This window comes from Camelus dromedarius, chromosome 15 (genome assembly GCF_036321535.1).
Source record: "Camelus dromedarius isolate mCamDro1 chromosome 15, mCamDro1.pat, whole genome shotgun sequence".
Taxonomy (NCBI): Eukaryota; Metazoa; Chordata; class Mammalia; order Artiodactyla; family Camelidae; genus Camelus; species Camelus dromedarius.
The window spans coordinates 51,272,673-51,292,440 of NC_087450.1; the positions used below are offsets into that span (position 1 = coordinate 51,272,673).

The window sequence follows — 19,768 nt, forward strand, 5'->3', positions numbered from 1 at the left end:
AGAGGAAGGCAAGTGAAAAGATGGAGGAAGCACAATTACATGTGTGGAGGTCTGAGCAAGAGATGGGGTTTGTAAACCGCAGAAGGCTCCATCTTCTTTGAATGTCCTCTTCTTAGGGAACATTTCCCATGTGATCTGGACAGCCAGATGCCCCACTGTGAAGGACTCTGGACTTTTCATTGCTGGTAATGAAAGCTCCCAAGCTTTGTCTCCTAGGAGAGCCTGAGACTAGTGCATACAGATTCCCTGGCCCAAAGTCCCACTACCATCCAAGAATGCCCTGCTGGACTTTCCTTCCAGGCCTTCTTCTGCTCTTGGAACTTGCTGCCTTGGAATCTCAGGAAAGGGAGTGATCTCAGCTCCCTCTGTTCCCAGGGGGCCTCCCAAGGGCCAGAATGTCTCCCCATGCTGGCAGTTACTAGGATTCCAGCAGCACAGGCAAATTTATATGGGTCCCTTACTCTAGCACTAACCTGTGGCAGGGGGTGAGTGCAGTCCCTTGGGGCGAAGGCTGCACCCCTTTTTCCAAATCCCTGCCCAAGCCAAAGTTGCCTAGGAGCTGGAGGCCAGGTTCTGTTCTAAAGGTCTGGGGATAAGCCCAGGATGCCTATTTCTTCTGGGGCCATTTCCAATTACCACTTCCGTAGGTCAGGGAATCAGGACTCTAAAAAAGTCAGCTCAGACTTGCAGACTGAAGCTGCACAAAGTGGACACAGTGCCAGTATGTTAGAGACCCACTAAGGCCAGGATCCAGACCTGAGGGCTCAGAGGGGTCACTGGGCAGCAGCCTTAGGGCAAACCCCAGGAGTGCAGTGGTATAAATCTGGACCCACACAAGCTGGAGAGCCCAGCTCCTCCTCCGGGAACCCAGGGCCGCCTGTTCCCGAGAGGTGGCCAGGAGGGTTGTGGGCTGGGGTCAGCTAGAGGTCAGCGCTCAGAGCCAAGCAGTCAGGAGGGTACCAGCCCTCTCCCTAAAGCATAACCAGTGAAGACAGAATTTCTCGAAGCCAGAACTCTGACCCCGCTTAGATCCTAAACACCACTTGAACCAGGTCCTTGGACTCAAAGGTCCTGAAGCTGAAGAACTTTGCAGTTTGAATCGCGTGCCTGTGCTGCTCTCTTCAAACTCCCATCCAGGAATGAGAGAACAAATGAATGCATGATTAGAGGGTGTGGATGCTAGGTTTTGGGCCCTAGGAAAATAACTTTCTTGACCTCCTACCCCCACCTTCTGCCTCTGATCTTTCTGGCGAACTACATAACCCAGGGTTTGGGGTCAGCCATGGGCATTGGGATCTGGGTTACCATCCTAGCGCTGAGCAATCTTGGATGTCCAGGAGCTGCTCCACACCAGAAGGGGTTTTCGTAGAAGAGGCTACCCTGCCGGGGCCAAATTGTGCTGGAGCCCAAGCTAAGGCGCAAGGATACCGATGCACCGCCTCCGCCTCCCTGGACCTTGAACAGGCGGTGTCCTAGGCGCGCAGTAAGGGGATCTCGAAATCCGCGGTTTCAGCCCGATTTCATCTGCTAGAGGATGTTTCCTGTAGTGCTCCTGGGGTGATCTCGTGGGCTTAAAAACGCAGAAAAGATCGCATAGGACTGAAGAGCAGGGGACACAAGTCCCGGGAGGCCGGGACCAAGCGAGCGCCGCTGCCAAAGTCGGCTGCCCGGGTCAGCAAAACTTTGTTTCTCGTGCGCAGGCGCAGGGCAGGATGGTTGGGGGGGCGGCGTGGAGGGAGGGAGGAGAGGAATCCTGAGGCAAGGGGAGGGGGGAGGGGGGAGGGAGGAGGGAGGGTGGTGGATTAAAATAAGTAGGCGGCTCGGTGCTAAGGGGTGAGTGAGTCGCAGCTCCGTCTCTCCCCTGTACGTTCTCAGCGGCTCCGGGTTCAGACCCACCGTAGGAGCCGCGAGAGAGGTTCACCATCGCCGGGCCGACAGGACTCTGGGGCCGCAGAGCGCTCCCGCGTGTCGGGCGCTCCGAGTCCTAGCAGCCGGAGAGGGGCCGGGACTCTAGAGCTCCGGGGGTGCCTGTGGAATCCAGCGCCTCTGGCTTCCTGGGTCCCCCGCAGCGAGAGACCCAGAGACGCGCTCAGCACCCGGACCACCGTGGAATAAGGTAACTGCAGCTCTGGGCACCCCGGCTTGGCTAGGGGAATGCGGGCAGGAATCCGGAGTCTCCTGTCACAGCGCGTCGGGTGTCTCCTCTCTCCATGTCTCGGAAGGAAGCTCCTCTTGCCTAACGAAGGCTGCAGCACCTTTGTGAGAGTGAGAGCAGCTGCAGCCCAGGGTGGTTGAGGGTGCTGGCTCAGGGACTTCCCGCGCGGAGTCCTCGGCCTTTGACCCCGGGGGATGAGGGGGCGGGCCTCCACTACTGCCCCCAGCGCGGCGGGGCTTCGTGGAATCCCAGGCGAAGTGCCGTGGACTTCGGAAGTCAGCCTATGGGCCGCCTCTGAGAAACCTAAGCAACTTCTGCGGGCACAAACTTTCTCGAGACGCGCGCCTAGCTCAGCCTGACCTAACTTAGCTGACAAAGAAGGAAGAGAGAGTAGATGGATGGCCACGGCCACAGCCGCCCGCGCCAGGGACAGGTGCATGCCCCAGCCGGGTCGCGCTTTCGTGCGAGTTTGTCTTTTGCGGAGTTGCGCTCAGGTATGGGGTCGGCTGGATCCGGGAGCACAGGGCTGCGTGCCTGACCCCGCCTCGCACTTGCGCTCTGACTTCGGAGTGTTCTCTATCCTATGATTGCTCTGTGTGGTCAGGGCCTGGAGCGTAACGTGCGAATGTCCCCGCTAAAGGAAGCATGCAGGGGGCGCGAAAACTACTTCCCAATTAGAGACCCGCACGCTGCAGTAGCGGAAACACTGTGGAGCCGCGGGTGTCCCCAGTTTCGGGCTTGGAAAGGAAGGATTCGTTTGCTCCCTTGACTGTCTCCCTTCAGGAGAATAGGTGGGAGCAGGAGGAGAGAGGGAAAGAGGTAAGGGGCTGCCTGCTGAACTGACTTCTCTCCTGAAACTTCTCTCCTGAAACTTCTGAAATGAAAACTCACAGCAAGTCCCTTTTCAGCATCTCGGCTACTGGCGCGGCAGGCTCTTGGAGTATAGAGTAGCTGCGACGGTTTCTTTGTTGCCACAATTTGGTAAATTTCACCCGGGCTAAGAGCTGCGCGCTGGCTCTTGGGAACAGAAACCACGTGCAAGGTTAGTTAATCTACCAGGTTCACGGCCTCCTAGAGAACAGGGGGCTGGCAAGGACGCGGGGGGCAGGGGGGCGGGTGTAGGGCGACCAGTGTGTAGATGTTCTACCCAAGGCTCCTTGAAGTAATTGCGGTTTCAATATGATTGGGCAGGAGATCGCTAAGGACGCAGTGGGCATTTAAATGCAGCAGGATTGCCGCCTAGCCGAAGGGTTCGTTCGATCTGTTCGTTGGGAGAATTAAACAGAAGTATCCCTTGCTGGTCAGTCCTCCCGCCGAGGGTCCAGACGCCTGTCACCGCGGTGATTCGATATCAAGGATGATTTTCTGGGGCTGCTGCTGGGCTCCTCCAGGCGCAAGCTCGTGGAGCTTGCTCCGTCCTCATTAATGCAAGCAGTTAACTTGCTCACGCTCAATTAGCCCTGAATAAACCACTTTAATAGACTCTGCACACTTCATTAATGCCCGGCATAGGGCTGGCGGCAGACCCGGGGTTGGCGCTCCACCGCAGAAAGTGTACAGTGTCTGCACCGCGCGGAGACCCGGGCTTGGAAGCGCGAATTGCGATTGTTGCGCTTAGTCGGCACCTTTACCCGCACCTTCCAGGTTCCGAGGTCCAAGCTCCTTGCCGAATGGATGCCTGGCCTGGGGCCTGGGGAGAGGTGTTTCGTCTCGTGTTTAAAGATCTAAAGCGTTCACGCTGGGGTTCCGGGGTCAGGGCAACGGGAGCCAGCGGGGCTGGGCGTTTGCTCTTCCTCTCCGGCGGGAGAGGCGAGTGTGAGGCTGTGTTTTTCTCTTAGCTGACCGCCTGAAACCGGATCGTGCATTCGGCCCATTCTTGGTAATACTAGTGTAGAGAGCCACGTTTCGAACGAATTTCGTCCCCGGGAAAGTCGTTGGCGAGAGCCTGGGGAGCCCTGGCCTCGGAATGCGGCAGAAAATAAACTGGCTGCGCCGCTGAGGAAAATAAATTGAGTGTTGGGGGAAACAAGATCGGGCAGATAGCCCGGAAAGGTTGGCTCCCGAGAACAGTGTCGGCTGCAAGCCCCCCCTCCCTTTACGGAGCCCAAGGTCTTGTCCGTTCCCGGGGGTGGGCGAGGAAAGGCCAGGTTAGCACGTGCGGTTGGTGGGACCTCCCGCCCTGCAAGAAGGGGGCTTGGGCTGGGGCTCGGGCCCGGGTGCAGCCCAGCGTCCAGCGCCATCGCCGGGGATGGGCCGAGCAGCTAGAGGAGCCAGTGGAGGGCCCGGCGGCGCCCGGCGGGCCCCGGGGAGCCAGAGATAAGGATCTGATTTCCAGCGCCTGAAGGGGAAGGAGAGGCGACAGCAAATCAAAGAGTGCTCACCTCGCCTAAGTCTGGGCAGACCTTTGAAGTCACCTCTTTATACCCCCTCCCCCTTCCCAACCCAAATAGGCTCCAGCTTTCTCTCTGACCCAATTCGAGTTTTGCTTCGTCGTGTCTCAGCACTGTAGGATGGTTTCGGGTTGTCCCTGGTCCGACCCCTGATCCACACAGTAGAGAAGTGCGGAGGCCAGGGCACTGCGGCCTGGGTCTGAGCTCCCAGATTTGTGCCTCCCTTAGTCCGGAGGCTGCATTAATTGCTGCGGTCTGACTTGGTTTTTATTCGACTGCTACTTTAACCTGCACAAGCAAATCTCTGCAGGCTCTCGGTGTTTTGCACCCTCCACCCACGGCTGAACCACTTTCCTGACCTCCCACCACACAGCGAGTTGACCTTCCCCAGGGTTTCCAAGGGAAAGGGTTTCTCGGTCAAAATTGTCCTCTCTTTTCTGGGGAACAGCACAGCACTGCCCTCTCATTAAAAGCTTCCCAGTAGTGAAAGGCAGCTGAGTCTAGGCCTGAGCCTTAGGGGCCTGGGCTCAGGATAAGCTAGGCGGGGTAGTGTCCAAGTGAGCTGTGAAGGAGGAAGCAGAGCAGGGGCCTGCCCATCCCAGGGCTGGGGACTCACTGCAGTTTGGAGGAAAGATCTGAAGAAGAGAAGAGGGAAAATAAGGAGTAAAGGAAGGAGGGCGAGTTGAGACAGGCAAAGGAGAAGTGCACCCCAAGCACTCTGCTCCCACAGGGACACCTTGAGTTGGAGTTCAGCACTTCAGCCTCCCCAGGGCCCCTGTGTCATGTCAGCTTTCTTTCTTCTTGTTTATGCCTTCATTGGACAAACCTGAGTTAGGAGTGTCTGGGAGGCATCGACATGAAAGTTCTCTCTACAGAGTCCAGACCTGTCCACAGTGGCTGGGGACCCTGACTAAGGGTCAAGGAGGCCAGGAGGTACCAGCCTGCTCATAACATCAGCACCGCTTCCCTCTGGCCTTGCATTTGGAGGGTGCATAGCCCATAGCAGCTGAGGCCCAGCCTCAACTCTCTTGCTCCCTGGCAACCCACCTGGCCAGGGTCCCACCAGACACACAAACATCCTGAGAGCCCAAAGGCCCTGCCTCTCTTCTCTACCAGGTAGGGAGGATGCTGAACCCCCCTCTTAGGTGACTGCCAGTGTTTGAGTTAGTAAATAATCGTGGGTGTCAGTGTCTTCGCAGAAACGAAGGTGATCCATCCCCAAGGGCTATGGAAGGGAGTCCGCGCGCACACAGCTGCAGAGAGGGTGGTGTCAGAAGGACTCATTAATAGTGAGGCAGAAAAGCAAACTGGAGGTCAGAGTTGAGAGATGCAAGGAGAAAGATGACGTGGCTTCTAGAAGCCAAATTGAAGGTCAGATAGTAGAGTTAATGCACAGGGCCGGGGAGATGTGTGGGTTTATACGTGTGCTGTCTGTGAGGCTCTTTGTAGGTGCAGTGTGATCCTCTGTGTGTGTGCGTTTTTGTGCTCCTTCTGCTTCTTGTATTTTGTTTAGGAGCACAATACTGGTCATCCCAGTTTATCTTTGCACCTTGTTGTCAACTCTGCTTCAGAATGTGTGAATCTGTGTTTATCTGTCAGTGTGCATTTCTGTGTTTGTTTATCTGCACATGAATGTGTAAGTGTGCTTCCAAGTTTCTGTTATCTTTGCAGGAGAGTATAATTCGGTGTTGACTCAGGCTTGCCTGGATGTAAGTCTTTACATGCCAGTTTCCCCGTGCTTCTGCCTTTCTCAGTGTCCTGTACACGGTAGACCCTCATTTTAAGTTGGTTGTTTTGCATAGGATTTAGTTTGGTTTCTGTATCAAGTTGTGTGTCTCTGCCAGAGGCCATTTGGAATGAGTCCTTGGATAAGAGAGGGTTCCTGTCTTCCCTGTGAGGGCAGTGAGTTCCATGGGTGGGGTCTTAGACTCCCAGCTCCTGCTCTGGGGGACAGAGACGGTGTGGTTGGGCTGGAACTCAGAAGGAGGGCACCTACCCTGAACTTCTCTTTTCCTCTCCCCCTTCTCCTCTCTCCTTTTCCTTGCAGATCGAGATTGAGAACATAGTGAGACTACCGCCATGGGCAGCAAAACCTTGCCAGCACCGGTGCCCATCCATCCATCCCTTCAGCTCACCAACTACTCCTTCCTTCAGGCAGTGAATGGCCTGCCCACGGTACCCTCGGACCACCTGCCCAACCTGTATGGTTTCAGTGCATTGCACGCTGTGCACCTGCACCAGTGGACGCTCGGCTACCCGGCCATGCACTTGCCCCGGTCCTCTTTCTCCAAAGTGCCCGGCGCCGTGTCCAGCCTGGTGGACGCGCGCTTCCAGCTGCCCGCATTTCCCTGGTTCCCTCATGTCATCCAGCCCAAGCCCGAGATCACCGCTGGAGGCAGCGGCCCCGCGGCGCTCAAGACTAAGCCGCGGTTTGATTTTGCCAACCTGGCCTTGGCCGCAACGCAAGAAGATCCGTCCAAGCTCGGCCGCGGGGAGGGTCCCGGCTCCCCCGCCGGTGGGCTGGGCGCCCTCCTGGATGTGACCAAGCTGTCCCCAGAAAAGAAGCCCACGAGGGGACGCCTGCCTTCCAAAACCAAGAAGGAGTTCGTCTGCAAATTCTGTGGCCGCCACTTCACTAAGTCCTACAACCTCCTTATCCATGAGCGGACGCACACAGACGAGCGGCCCTACACCTGCGACATCTGCCACAAAGCCTTCCGGAGGCAAGACCACCTACGAGACCACAGGTGCGGTACTGGGGCGGGGGGAGGCAAAAGAGAGCCTTCTGTCTGCCTCTTGCTCACCATCCTCCCTAATGAGGAGGTTCTGAGACCCCCTGCCGACTCCAAGCCTCCTGAGTTTCCGGGGTTCCCCACATCTCGAATGAAAGCATACAAGGCTCAAGGAAGGGTTCCTGGAGCATGGGTGGAGAGAACATGGGATGAGTAGGACTTAAAGTCCCTTCAGGCACTCATAGCTTCCTCCATCCGCGGCGCTTGTACAATAGAATTTTCTGTGGTGATGGAAAGTGTGACACGTGACACGTGTGACAGTTGAACACTTGAAATAGGCAGTTAGTGTCACGGAGAAACTACTTTTTAGTTTACTTAATTGTAATTTTAGTAACCACACATAGCTGATGGCTACAGTCCTGTACAGCATAGCTTCAGCAAAGTGTCCCACCCAGGTCCCCTCACTCACCTTCAGTGTTGACTCAGGCCTTACAAGGAGGCCGTGCTGGGCTCTGGTCAGGAAGACAGGGGTCGATCAAGCTGGAGCCCTGTACTGCTCAGACGAATCAGATGTTGCCGGCGTCTCCTTGGTCTCCCTACTCCACCCCCAAACTCAGCGTTTGCCCGCTTCACACTAGGTACCCCACAACCTCCTTTTTTTTTTTTTTTTGAGGTTAAGTGCCTCGTTACAGTGGGAGGGGATCTTGGACAACTGTTTATAACATTGCATCATTTTGCAAGGATTAATTCGGGGTCTGTTTTTGCCCTCAGATATATTCACTCCAAAGAGAAGCCTTTCAAGTGTCAAGAGTGCGGGAAAGGATTCTGCCAGTCCAGGACTCTCGCTGTCCACAAGACACTACACTCACAGGTGAAGGAGCTCAAAACCTCCAAGATCAAATGCTAAATAGAGCCTTCGGGTCACCAGGACCCTGGGTCACGCTGCCCCCTCCTCCAGAGGGTCCAGAAGCCGAAGGCGACTCTGGCGGGCTGCGGGAGGGGCTCCCTGGACCTTCCCCCACCCTAAACGCGTCCCCTGGGTCCCGGGCGCACGCGGAACTCCAGAGCCCCGCCTCGGGGCCGTGACCCCGGCCGCCCGGGCGGCTCCCCCAGGACGCGGCTAAACTCTTGGCCAAAAGGCGGTACTCACGTGGCGGAAGGGAAACTGCATTAAAAAAAGAACGAAAGCTTCGCGGAGCCGCAGCGGCGCCTCTCCCAGAAGTATTACTTTTTCTATTGTTATTTTATACGTTTTCTTTATTATTTTTTTCTTTGACCATATAAGCTTGTAACTCTAACTGCGGAGAGAGAGAGGGGAGAGGAAAAGAAGTTCTGTGCTCTCGCAGCTTCCACCCCCCTCCTCCCGCCCCCATCCTCACCCCCCCCCCCCCGGGAGCCTGCAAAAGTGTAATCCCTGTATCTGCTTCAGCCGCCCGGCCCCCGGAATCCCGGGCCGGGGAGCGCCCCTCCCAGCTCTCGCCGCGCAGGGGGCGGTGGGCTCCCGGACTCCCACGGCGGGGCGGGGGCCTGAGGCCCCGGGGCTGGAGGGGGCCTGGCCTCCGGCTCCTCTGATCCGCTGCCTTGTCACCGCGAGCGAGCAGCCGGCTAGGAGCAGGGCGATGTATTGCGATTGGCACTTTATGCTGACCATCGGTAACGGACATTTATCACTGGAGTTTTTAAAAATATTAAATAAACGGTTATTTTACAGGCATTGCAGGGTGGGTAATTTCCCTCCCAGACGCAGGAAACTGGGTGGCTCCTTTCTTTGTGAGGAGCGGGGTTTCGCTGCCCACTCCTACCTGTCCCATTACCGGAACCTCCCCCTTATTGGGGTTAATGGGTTGGGATGGGTGGAGAAGCCCTCCTCTCTCCCCGTGTTGGTCAACCTCGGACCCCACCCATATTGATTTTCTTACTTTTCCCTCCACTTCGGCCTTAAGAGTCTCAGTCTGCCCACTCCTCATCTCCAAAAGGCTCCGAGTTTAAAAAGAAGCCAAGCCTGCGGCCAATACATCGGCCGTAAAAAATCCCAACATTGCCGGGTGCTAGGGTAGCTTAGGGTCCACCAAGGGAACAGAAGGTCACCTACCTCGCCAACCAAGGGCTTCCCTACTTGCCTGACGCTTCTGCTTTGGGGAGGGAAGGAGGCGCCCTCACGGACAGTCTCAGACCAGTTCATTCCCCCGGGCCCCTAAACGCAGCTGCAAATACACAGTCACCGCAGCCTCCCCCAAACCCAAACCTACATCCCTTCCTCCGTTAGGATCCGCCTGACACAATTCTGTGGCCGGGGCTTGTCCCTTGCCCGGAGCCCGGCTCTATGCCCGCAAAGATTCCCTGCAGTTTTAAAGCCTTGTCAGGAATGGCGGAGGCGGGCGCCCTGGGAGGCCCGGGAGTTAGGAGGAGAAATCTGAGTCCGCCCTCCACAAGCTGAACCTTCCCTGGGGCGCCTAGTTTTCCCACAATTAGAGGCCAAGCCGCCGGGGGCTCTCCTGCTTGGAGCGGGGCGGGGCTCCCTCAGCTCCGGCATCCAGACCGCGCGGCGGTGCAGGCGGTGGCGCCCGCGGCCTTTCCCGAGCCGAGCAGGGCCTCTCCGGCTTTTGTGCCCGACGCTCCGCGGCCACGGAGACCGCTGGGTCGAGCTTCCCTGCAACAAGAGACCCCAAATCCCAGCCTTAGGCTGGGCTCTTATGTCTGAGAAAACGAGTCGGGACTGTAGGAGTTAAAACGTTCCAGCCTTTCACTGCGCAATCCCCACCACCTCCTCTGGGGACGCCTCCTCGCCCTCGGCGGGCTTGAACTGGGCGATTCGGGAACCCAACTGGTCACTGTAGCCTTGGCCGGGACGGCAAGAAGGAGCCCTGCCCTCAGCATTCGGAGCCACGCTGCCCCCTGCTGGACAGGCCTGGAGGGGCCGCTCAGGAATCGGGGTCCCTCACTGCGTCCAGCGCACAATTGGGAATAACTCTCAGCCGCGGTCCGGGTCTGCGCCTGGTCTTGCCCTTAAGCTTTTCTTGACTGGTCCTGGGGCCCACTGCGAACGAGGAGCAGGGCGCTGCCGGTTCTGGATGCCGGTTCTTGCTCAGCTAGATGAGCAAGATCCCAAGCTTTCCTACCCTCAGGTCCAAAAGGACTCTGCCCAGGAGAGAATGGAGCCCAGATCCCAGAGAACTGTGATGGCTGGGCATCTGGAGGGAGTTTAGTCAGTGGGTTTTGGACTTCGACAGTTTGGGCCCAGGCAGCAACGGCTGTGGTATGGGTCGCCCTTGGCCCAGGCTTGTGCTGGGGCCCAGGGCAGAAAGCGACACCCGTTTACTAGCCCATTGTGCTGGTTGTTCCAAGATGACGACAGTGTGTGGACACACACACACACGCACATACACAGCCACTACTGAGAGTTTTGGGCACCTCTGAGGACCTGAGAGAGAGTGTCACTTAGTCCCTTCACTCTTTCTGGGGTTCTACATCTTCCTCAACGATTGATTACCGACCACTGCTGCCCCATGCCGCTCACATTGCACTGTCTCCCACCTCCCTCAGACACGCAGAAGCTCTGTCCCCACTCAAGACTTCCTAAAGACTGAAACGAGGAGGCTTGCCTGCAAGGGTTTTCCTTGCTGGTCCATCCACTTCTGGTACCATGAATCCCTGCCCCTCCATGCCTAGGCCCTCCCACCAAGAAACGTTCAGTATCAGGGGTGCATCCTTGAAAGAATGAATTCCTAGCGCAGAGGGTTTTGGGGGGGGGGGGAGTGGCTGTCCAGAGACCTCCGTCCTTTCACAATGTCTCTGCTGTGATTCGGATGGACTCAGAGGTCAGTTCTCAGTGTAGTTTGCTGCAGTCCCGTGACTGCAGTGATTTCATAGATTATACAGTACTAGCGACTGCGAGCAGAAAGGCAAACCTGGGCTGTGGGCCACCAGACCGCACACAGGCTACAGTTCCTTGGTGGTACTCCATGGGTCGCATGAAAAGGCAATGAGCCTGTTGGAAATGCTGGATGGGTTTTATTGCCTGTCCCATTGCAGGTGGCCATTTCCCCCACTCTAAACCTCTGGAAGAACCCCCAACACATACACACACCTATCCCACACCTCGTTTTCAGACATTAAGCATCTTTGGTCTCTGGTTGCCCAGCGTGCCTGGGGCCGGTTTTCAGGAGTGAAGGAGATGAGAATTCAGCAGGGGTCATTTCCAAAGCTGCTAGGCCTGCAGTTCGTGTCCAGGGCAGGGGAGGGGGCGGGGGGGCTACCCGGCTGGACTTCTCGGCTGGGCGGAAAGCGCGACAGACTCTAGTGCTCGCTCTAGGAAAAGATCAGGAGAGACCTGGGAGAAAGAACAGCCTGCAGAGGCTTCGTTCAGGTTCCTTCTCCTCCTTCTGGAATATAGCTACGGGTTTGGGCTGCACGAAGGGACGTTTCCTTGCTGACCTCCTTGTCTGGAGATTCAGGGCTAGTACAGGATCCTGAGGAAGGGCGCGGGAGAAACGCGTGAGATGGCCTAGGGCTCCCTGACGTCACCTTATCTCCAAGAACGTGAGATCTGTGATATCATCCCATCCCCACCCCTGGAACCTTGGTGTACGGAGAAACCGGCTCAAAGTCGTCCCACCCCACCTCCTAGAGCACTAGGGCGCTATGACGTCAGGGCATCCTCTCGCTGACAGTGATGTCACACAGGTCTCTGGCAAAGCGCAAGGGCTCCGCGACGTCTAGAGCTGTATCTCATTTACGTACTTCCATGACGTCACATTGGGCCCCGCCTGGAGCAGAGACACTACTGCTCCTGTATTTCCCGGTCCCACCCCTCGAACCCTGCCCATAGACACGCCAAGAATCGGTTCGTCCTCACGGACAGGATCTGCAGACCCGAACCATTGGAGGTGCCTTTAGTGAAGGCGGGTGCGCAGCGCCTCCGCTTCCGGGATCTGGAGGCTCTGAATGCTCTCCCAGCCCGCAGGGTTTCAGGGCACCAGATGCCACGGGAATATTCGTCCCGCCCTCCCGGCTGGGTCCTACCCACCAGCCTCCCCGCCCACTGCGCAGGCCCGGCGCGCAGGCGCAGAAGGAAGTCGTCGCCCTGAGCAGTGGTTGCTGGAGCGCGCTGCTCCGCGGAGGTTTCTGGCGGTCGGTCGCTGCCGACTTCCGAGTCCCACTTTCAGGGATGACAAACTCGGGGTGACACTGGTCTGGCGGGCACACCTAGCCTTCGGCGTATGTGAGATGCCGACGAGGAAGAGGGCAGCTCCGGGTTAGTGCGGGCTGGAGCTCCTTGGATTTCCTGTGGCGTCTCAAATCCAACGCAGCTGTGGTCAGACCGAGGTCCCTGGGATTCGAGCCGGCAGGGATGGTGTGACCGGGCCCTGCTCTAGACCAGAAAGTCCAGTGCGTCCCAGCCTTCTCGAGCGGGGGCTCTGAGGCAGAGGTCTTGGCCCCCAGTCGGGCGGAGCTCTTAAAGGCACACCTGCTGTACCCATCCAGCCTGGCTTTCTGGGCCGCCTTCACAGCCAAACTGATGGTTGGGCCCAGTTTGAATCTGTTTTAGATGAAAAATTCACTACAGACATGAGATACTAGGAAGGGATCAAACCTCATGTCAGTGGCAGAGGAAGAATTAGAAGCTATATTTCCTTTGAGGCCTGAAGATCCAGTTCTGTCTAGCTTTTTCTGCTACTCACAAACTTTGGGCAAAGTCCCTACGCTTCTCTGAGCCTCATAGTGGGGATAATACTCTTCCCACTTACCTCAGTCAGTTAATGTAGAGGTCAAAGTCATACATACTTTCTCAGTCTTTTTTTTTTTTTTTTTTTTTTTTTACTGCTTAAACCAAAATCTGGACCTTGATGTGTTGCAGAACCACTTGGGCATTTATGAAGCACCCTGTCAGAGTATTATTAGAAATGCTTCTCTCAGCATCCTGAAATAGCCTGCTTCCCAAGCTGCCTTATTCTTAGAAGAATCTTCCTCTCACCTTCACTATATTGTAACCCAGGGATCCTGAAATGGGATGGAAGAAGGGTATCTCACCTGGACTGGTGGCGTCCTTGAACCCTCCTGAACCTCTTGGAAAACTTGAAAGAAGCCTTTTTTAAAAAACTGTCTGGAGACAAATGGATTAATCAGTTCACAGATGATCGTTATGTTTGGTTGGGAGAGGAAGTCGGGTGACAAAATGTAAGTGTCCTACTCACCACTCCTTTGAGACATATACTTAGGGAGAAAAAATCACCCTGGGGCAGAATGAGGTGTGGGGTAGGGCAGGGGCCTATGTATGTGGCAGGTGTCACTGGGTAAGTAGTAAGGGTCTTAAACTCTGCAGACATCCCCTACTACTTCTCCTTTGGAGTTGTGCTTTCTTTGACTTGTGCTAGAGTGTCCTAGCCTGTAGAAACACTAGTCACACAATACTATTCCATGGATATATTTGCAGGAATGTTTCTATCACCCAGCCACCCAAGCCCTGGCCATGTGCTGCCATTCTTGGCCATTTTTCCTGCCCAGTGCTGGTTCCAGCTTCAGCAATAAGAATATAGAATAGAACGATTAACCCAGAAAAGTGGAACGGTTTGAGATGAATGAAGGATTAATAGGTTGCGAGTTTTGTTTTTCTTTTCCAAACGCTGAGCTGGCTCTTAGCAGCTCAGCCATCTCTGGGGAGGTATAAAGCATAATTAATTTATTTTTAATGTTTGGTTTGATTGAACTCTTTTTCTAATGAGATAAGATAAGGAGTTTGTCATGACAAGGGCAGGGATGGATTGCTTTTTGTCATTCACAGGAGTGGGTGCCACTTGGAAACTTGCAGGTGGATGGTGGCGTGAGATGAGAAACTTTACAGGGGATGTGAAAGAAAACTAGAGGAGATGGGACAGGAATGGCTAGATTCTTTGCCACTTGAAGGACCAGAGAGGGAGAATGAGCTTCCAGAGAATACAGGCCTGGCCTTAAATGTTGCGATTTCCTTGGGAGGTTGGTTGTTAGTTCACTTCTTATTGACCTGGGTCAAGAGCTGAGTGTGTTTGTGCAGTCGGAGTTCAGAATATCTTCAGTTATCTCACAGCATATGTGGCTCCTCCTGTAGGCTTGCAATAGGCCAAGAACCAGAGCAGATGTCGTGCGGTAACTATCAGGAACAGTCCCTGTGGTCTTGTCATTGGAGAGATCAACCAACACTGAAATATTTAAGCAGATACTCTAAGGCAGGTAGGGTGGCTTGAAGAGTTCTTGTCAGCTGTTAACGGGGATCTATGTGTCATAAGAACCACCTTTTTAATGATAAGGTTCATATCTAATGTATTTAAAAAATTTTGCCTATTAATTCCTAACTTTGATACTTAATGTGTTAAAATCTCCCACCATGATGGTAGAATTGTTATTTTCTTGTAGTTCTAGTGTGTGTATATATATATATATATATATACACACATACATATATAGTATATGATATATATAGTATTGTGTGTGTGTGTATATATATATACATTATGCTATGTATGTACGTATATATGCTACACACACACACACACACTGTAGTTTTAGTTTAGCTATAACCTCTTCAGTTTGACTCACTAAAACTGAGTGTTTTATTATATTGTTTATAAAAAATATCGAATGTATCTGGTGGCTGGGAGCATGGATTTCTTGTTTGCTCTTTGGCTTTCAGATCATAATTTCAATATAAATTTGTGCATAGAATTTTAAGCCTCATTAAATTTTTGGCAATGGAATTTCAGGAATCTCTCCAAATCTTTCTAAACTCTTAGTTTAGCTTCCTTTACTGCCAAAGTATTTCCTAAAGGGGTAGGGTTTTTTTTTTTTCTCTTCCAAAATTGTGCCTTATAGATTTCTTACCTTTGCTTTGGTCAGGAAGGGAAATAATTATTAAACAAAACCTTTTCTTCAGTTAATATTATTTATTAAGATCTATGACTTATGCCAGAGAACAGGCTAAGTGTGGGTATTATACAAATTGAGATCAACAGGCCTTGCTTTATCCAGATATATGTTGTTATAACCTAGGTTCACTTCAGCAAGTCTGGCCAGATGTAAGCAGATAACGTGGATAAAAGGGACCGGGAGACAGGAGACCTTTGTCTCAGCACAAGTTTTATTGCTGGACTTTGCTGAGTCACCTTCCTCAAATCCCGCAGCATCCCATGGCCTCAATTTCCTTACCTGTCAATGAGAATAAAAATACGTCTCTTCTAACTTCTAAAGTTTTTGTCACAGAAAATTTAAATTTGTGCCATAAATATAGATAATATTGCTAAAGGTTATCCACCTCTTTTTATTTATTCTTAAAAAGTATCTGCAAATGCTCCCAGTTTTTCTGCTGCTTTTGGTCTCAAAATGTCTTAGGGCAATGAGAATCAGGAAACTGCTAGATTAGCTAAAAACGATTTCAGACTTCATCTACAAGGGTTGACTGTGTCCATTTTTGCTAGGAGTGAGAACCAAATCTATTTTTCTCTCTTTAATACTCATTCTTTAGTTGTGGGGCAGCTGGTTATGTCACCTCAGCGGACTAAGGCAGAAGCCTCACAGGTCGTTTACAGAACCGCTCAGCAGACATCCATGGGTTGAAATAGCTGTAATTAGAAAATCAATGCTCTCCAAGTAAGAAAAATGACAAAAACACAAAATTTGAAATAATGAACGCGAAGGTTTGAATCATAAATATTTATTTCTCGAGAAACAAGGCAAACTCATTTCTAGTTTCAGACGGAGAGGGCTCAGTGGTAGTTTGGCCACACCAACAGTGCCATGTCAAAACAAGAATTTCTGCATAAGACCATCTGTGCATTATGCATAAGACCATAAGACAGGGACAAGAAGCCCTGTCACCACCCTCATAGTGGATAGGATCTCTCCCTGCATCTCTGGACTGGTTCTGAAAACATCCCTGCAGATTTTATCTTCTATTCATAACCTTCAGACTCTGAAATTTGGGAGTGAGCCAAAGCTAGGTGTTACACGGACTTTAGCTGTGGATGTTAAGGTCATTTCACAACTAGTTGCAAAGCACATTTTTGACTGGCAGAAAAAAAATGCAAAGCAATGTTTAGAGTTTCTTTCTGTGTGTGATATTGGTTTACTTCCCTGCCACATAGATCACTGTGAGGAGCGCGGTGGGTACAGGGCAGGAGGGTGTGGAAAGTGAGTTTCAGTGGGGATCTGCTGGCTGGCGTAGCGTCGGAAGAAGCCAAGTGAAACCATTCTGCCCTTTCCAGCTTGTGGGTGTCATTGTTCTCCACAATGGGGTGATCCTTCTCAGCCTGCTTGGCTGATACCAGGTTCTTGGAGGCTCCCAGAAAATCCCCATGTAAATGTGCAGCCCAAAAGGTGGGTGCACAGCTGAGTTTGTGCCTCACCCGGCCCTGGGGGCATGCATCCCTCTGGCCCAGGAGACATGCCTCTAGGTTGTGCAAAGAAACTCTTACTTAAAAGTATTCCCGTTGGTAGGATGATTTCAGAGACATCTATGAGAATTTCCCTCCCTTTGAAAACAAACAGACCCTCACCTGCATCCCTTCCCTTCTCCCCAGGGACCTGGAATCCCTCACTTTCTCGTGAAAACCCTTCATTCCTTAGTGAAGCTGATCTTTAGAATGCAGACCCAGCAGGAGGAGCTACCACTTCTCCACTTCTTGAGTCCTTTCCATATAGAAAACACCGTGGCAGGAGATTGCCATCCGGAGAAGTTATTCTTATTTTTTCAGATAAAGAAACAGAGGCTTAGAAGTATCCATTTGCACAGGGTGACAACGTGTGTCACAGAACCAGCTCTCACACCCAGATTCTTCACACTCCAGAGTCCATGCACTCCCAGGGCCCTCTCCTGTCTCCAAGATTCCCATTCACTTTGCCCACACAATGCTGGGCTTTAACCCTCCTGGAGAGGGAGAGAGCAGCTAGGATCTGTGGGCTGAGAAAGCTTTGGGCCTCTCAAGGTGTGCTGTGTGCAAGCCCAGGAATGATGAAGGCTGGGGTCCTAGCCTTGACCTCCAGGGACAAGACAGAGGCCCTCCTCCTGCTCCATGGGGCAGCCTACCAAGGCGTCTCATTCAGGCTGGAGCCCCTTCTAGGAGAAGGGGAGTGGGTGTGTGTGGCTGACCCCTGCGTGCACCAGGGCTCTCCTGCCTCTCTTCCATCAGGAGAGGGCGCAGCTTATTTGAGAGGGCGGTGTGGGTGGAAGAGGTTTCTGTGCATTCTGTTCACTTCACTCGCTCGAGTATAAGCCATGAGCCTGAGAAATGGTGGAGCACCTAAGCTGGGCATGTCAAGGGCTGTTGGTAGAGTGGAGTGTGAGGCCCCAGATGGGTCTCTGGGGCTGGCTGTCCTAGTGGGATGTGACTGTTACTTTCCAGTGCCCTTCAGAGCTTCATCTTGTAGTCGAGGCACCAGTGATCCGTGTGGCTGCAAACCAGATGGAGAAGGCAGGCGGAGTAACTCAGGTCCCCCAGACCAGACTCCCCACCTTCATGGTCTGGTCCGGGGATCTCTCCACGTGCTGCTGCAGAAACCTCAATCCTGACAATTCTAACTGTATGACGACTGGCTGCTTACTTAGAGATTGCAGGTCCCTTGAGGCCGGTTGTGTTGGTCCCACGATTCCCAGTGTCTTTTGTGACACCTGAGCCCGAGATGTCTCTAGCTAAGCTGGAATGTGAACAGCTTTGCCTCGATTACAGGAATGAGGACAACTTCATGGGAAACAGAGAAAAGAAGGCAACTGGTTCACTGTGGTTCTGGGAAAAGTCCCATTCTGCTCATTTGGACTGTGAATAAGAACCATGAGTGTAAACTGGAGTAGAAGGACTGTCCCTGGCTGCTTGGACTCTGGCTCCAGCCAGAGAGATGGGGCTGGCTGGAGGAACTTTCCAGAAAAGGGAACAGCAGCCTTGCTCTGGGACAAATCCTGTATTGCCTTTTCAGATAATTGTAATCTGCTAGCATGAAGGCTGTGCATGTTGGTTCCATTTTACCTTGTATTTAAAATGAACCTTCTGAAAATTTAGAAGGCAAGTAAAGCAATCCTGCTAATTTAATGAACATGAAGCTGTAAAAGTAGCTTTTATAGAGTGTCAGCCACTCACTGAGGAGCCTGGTAGCCAGAGGGAAAGACAGGGGAAAAGGTGTGCCGTGCCTCATCCCATGAGGCTAGAGCTTTTTCTAGTTTTCTCTAGCATGTGGGGTCTCTGAGGGGCAGAGGAGCTCTGCTGTGAAGGAAGCATCCAGAAACCTCAGCCCTATGAATTTTCCCTTCAACTTGCCTTGTTTTCTTTCTCCACGATGAGCTCGGAGGAGTGACAGGGCTGTCAGGAAACACTCATCCCTCTGGGTTGGTGAACGTCTCCCTCTGGTACCTCTGTGCCAAGGGGTCCGGACTGAAGACAAGCCTCTGTGCGGTACCCTCTGAGGCATGCGGCCTATCTCCAGAGCTGGTCAGAACGCAGGGGAGGGAGGCCGGCCTGTCCTGTCAGTAATCCCCTTGTCACGGCCACCTCCGGAGACTGCTCACCCTGACAGAGGGGATGTGATGGGCAGCCTGTCAAATAGATTGTGAACGCATTAGCAGGATTAGTGGTGAAGGCGAATATTTCAGTGCTTCCAAAGTTCACGCACGGCCTCCGAGACTGGCCTGCTCCGCTGCCAAAGTGGGCAGGGCGCGGGCTTGAGAAGCCACGTCACCTCTGGGCCTGGCCCCGAAGTGGTCAGGGGCTCAGCGGTCCTGCTATGCTCCACTTCTGTTTATACATTTTTATTCCACAACAGAGCTTGATTTTTAATATTAGTATGAAGTGCTAACTAAGAATTCTTTTCTTTCTTACCGGCAAACTAGCTGAAATCCTGTAGCAACCCCTCAGACCCAGATGCTTTGGTCTTGGCAGTGACTGAAGCATTACTGATTTTATTTTTGCTTGTTAAAGTAATATACCCTCGTTGTGGAGAAACTGGACCAGGAAAGTATAAGGGAGAAATTTAAGATATTCAGTCCTTTCACCAGATATTTCACCTCTGATGCCATTTTGTTGTATTTTCGTACAGTCTTGTCTATGCATATGTATTAAACAAAATTACAATTATATTATTTATTTGATTTGGTTTCCTTTTTTTTTTTTAAACCCAAATGTTATCATTTGCCAACTTTCTTGCACTTTTAGTGAAAATACCTATGAAATAGTGTATGTGAGTGTATTTGCATTCGTTTTCTATTGACGTATGATATTACCACAAACTCGGCAACTTAAAGCGATGCCCATTCATTAGCTCACAGTTCTGTAGATCAGAAGTTGAGATCTCTGCTCAGGTCTCAGCAGGTCAAAATCAAAGTGTCAGCTGGGTTGAGTTTTCCTCTGGAGGCTCTGGGGAGAATCACTTCCAAGCTCATTCTTGTCAGCAGGATTCAGTTCCTCGAGATGGCAGGGCTGAGGTCTTCATGCCCTTGCTGGTTGTTAGCTGAGGACTGTTCTGAGCAGCTGGAGGCC

At 52.8% G+C, this 19,768-nt stretch overlaps 1 protein-coding gene and 1 long non-coding RNA gene across 8 annotated transcripts in view; both read left to right on the forward strand.

Moving 5' to 3' along the window:
• The first annotated feature begins 1,839 nt into the window (after positions 1-1,839).
• Positions 1,840-8,646, forward strand: OSR1 (odd-skipped related transcription factor 1). The gene is made up of 3 exons (XM_010984777.3): positions 1,840-2,116; positions 6,593-7,292; positions 8,049-8,646. The coding sequence occupies exons 2-3, from the start codon at positions 6,625-6,627 to the stop codon at positions 8,182-8,184; spliced, it is 804 nt and encodes a 267-aa protein (XP_010983079.1). The 5' UTR covers positions 1,840-2,116; positions 6,593-6,624; the 3' UTR covers positions 8,185-8,646.
• Positions 8,647-12,357: 3,711 nt separating this feature from the next.
• LOC105092987 (uncharacterized) overlaps positions 12,358-19,768 on the forward strand; it is a 283,085-nt gene continuing 275,674 nt past the window's right edge. For 6 of the 7 annotated variants that reach the window (XR_010384265.1, XR_010384267.1, XR_004141452.2 and 3 more), the window contains exon 1: positions 12,358-13,454. This is a non-coding gene — a long non-coding RNA (uncharacterized LOC105092987). The remainder of the gene's footprint in view (positions 13,455-19,768) is intronic. The other variant, XR_010384266.1, reaches the window with a different exon arrangement.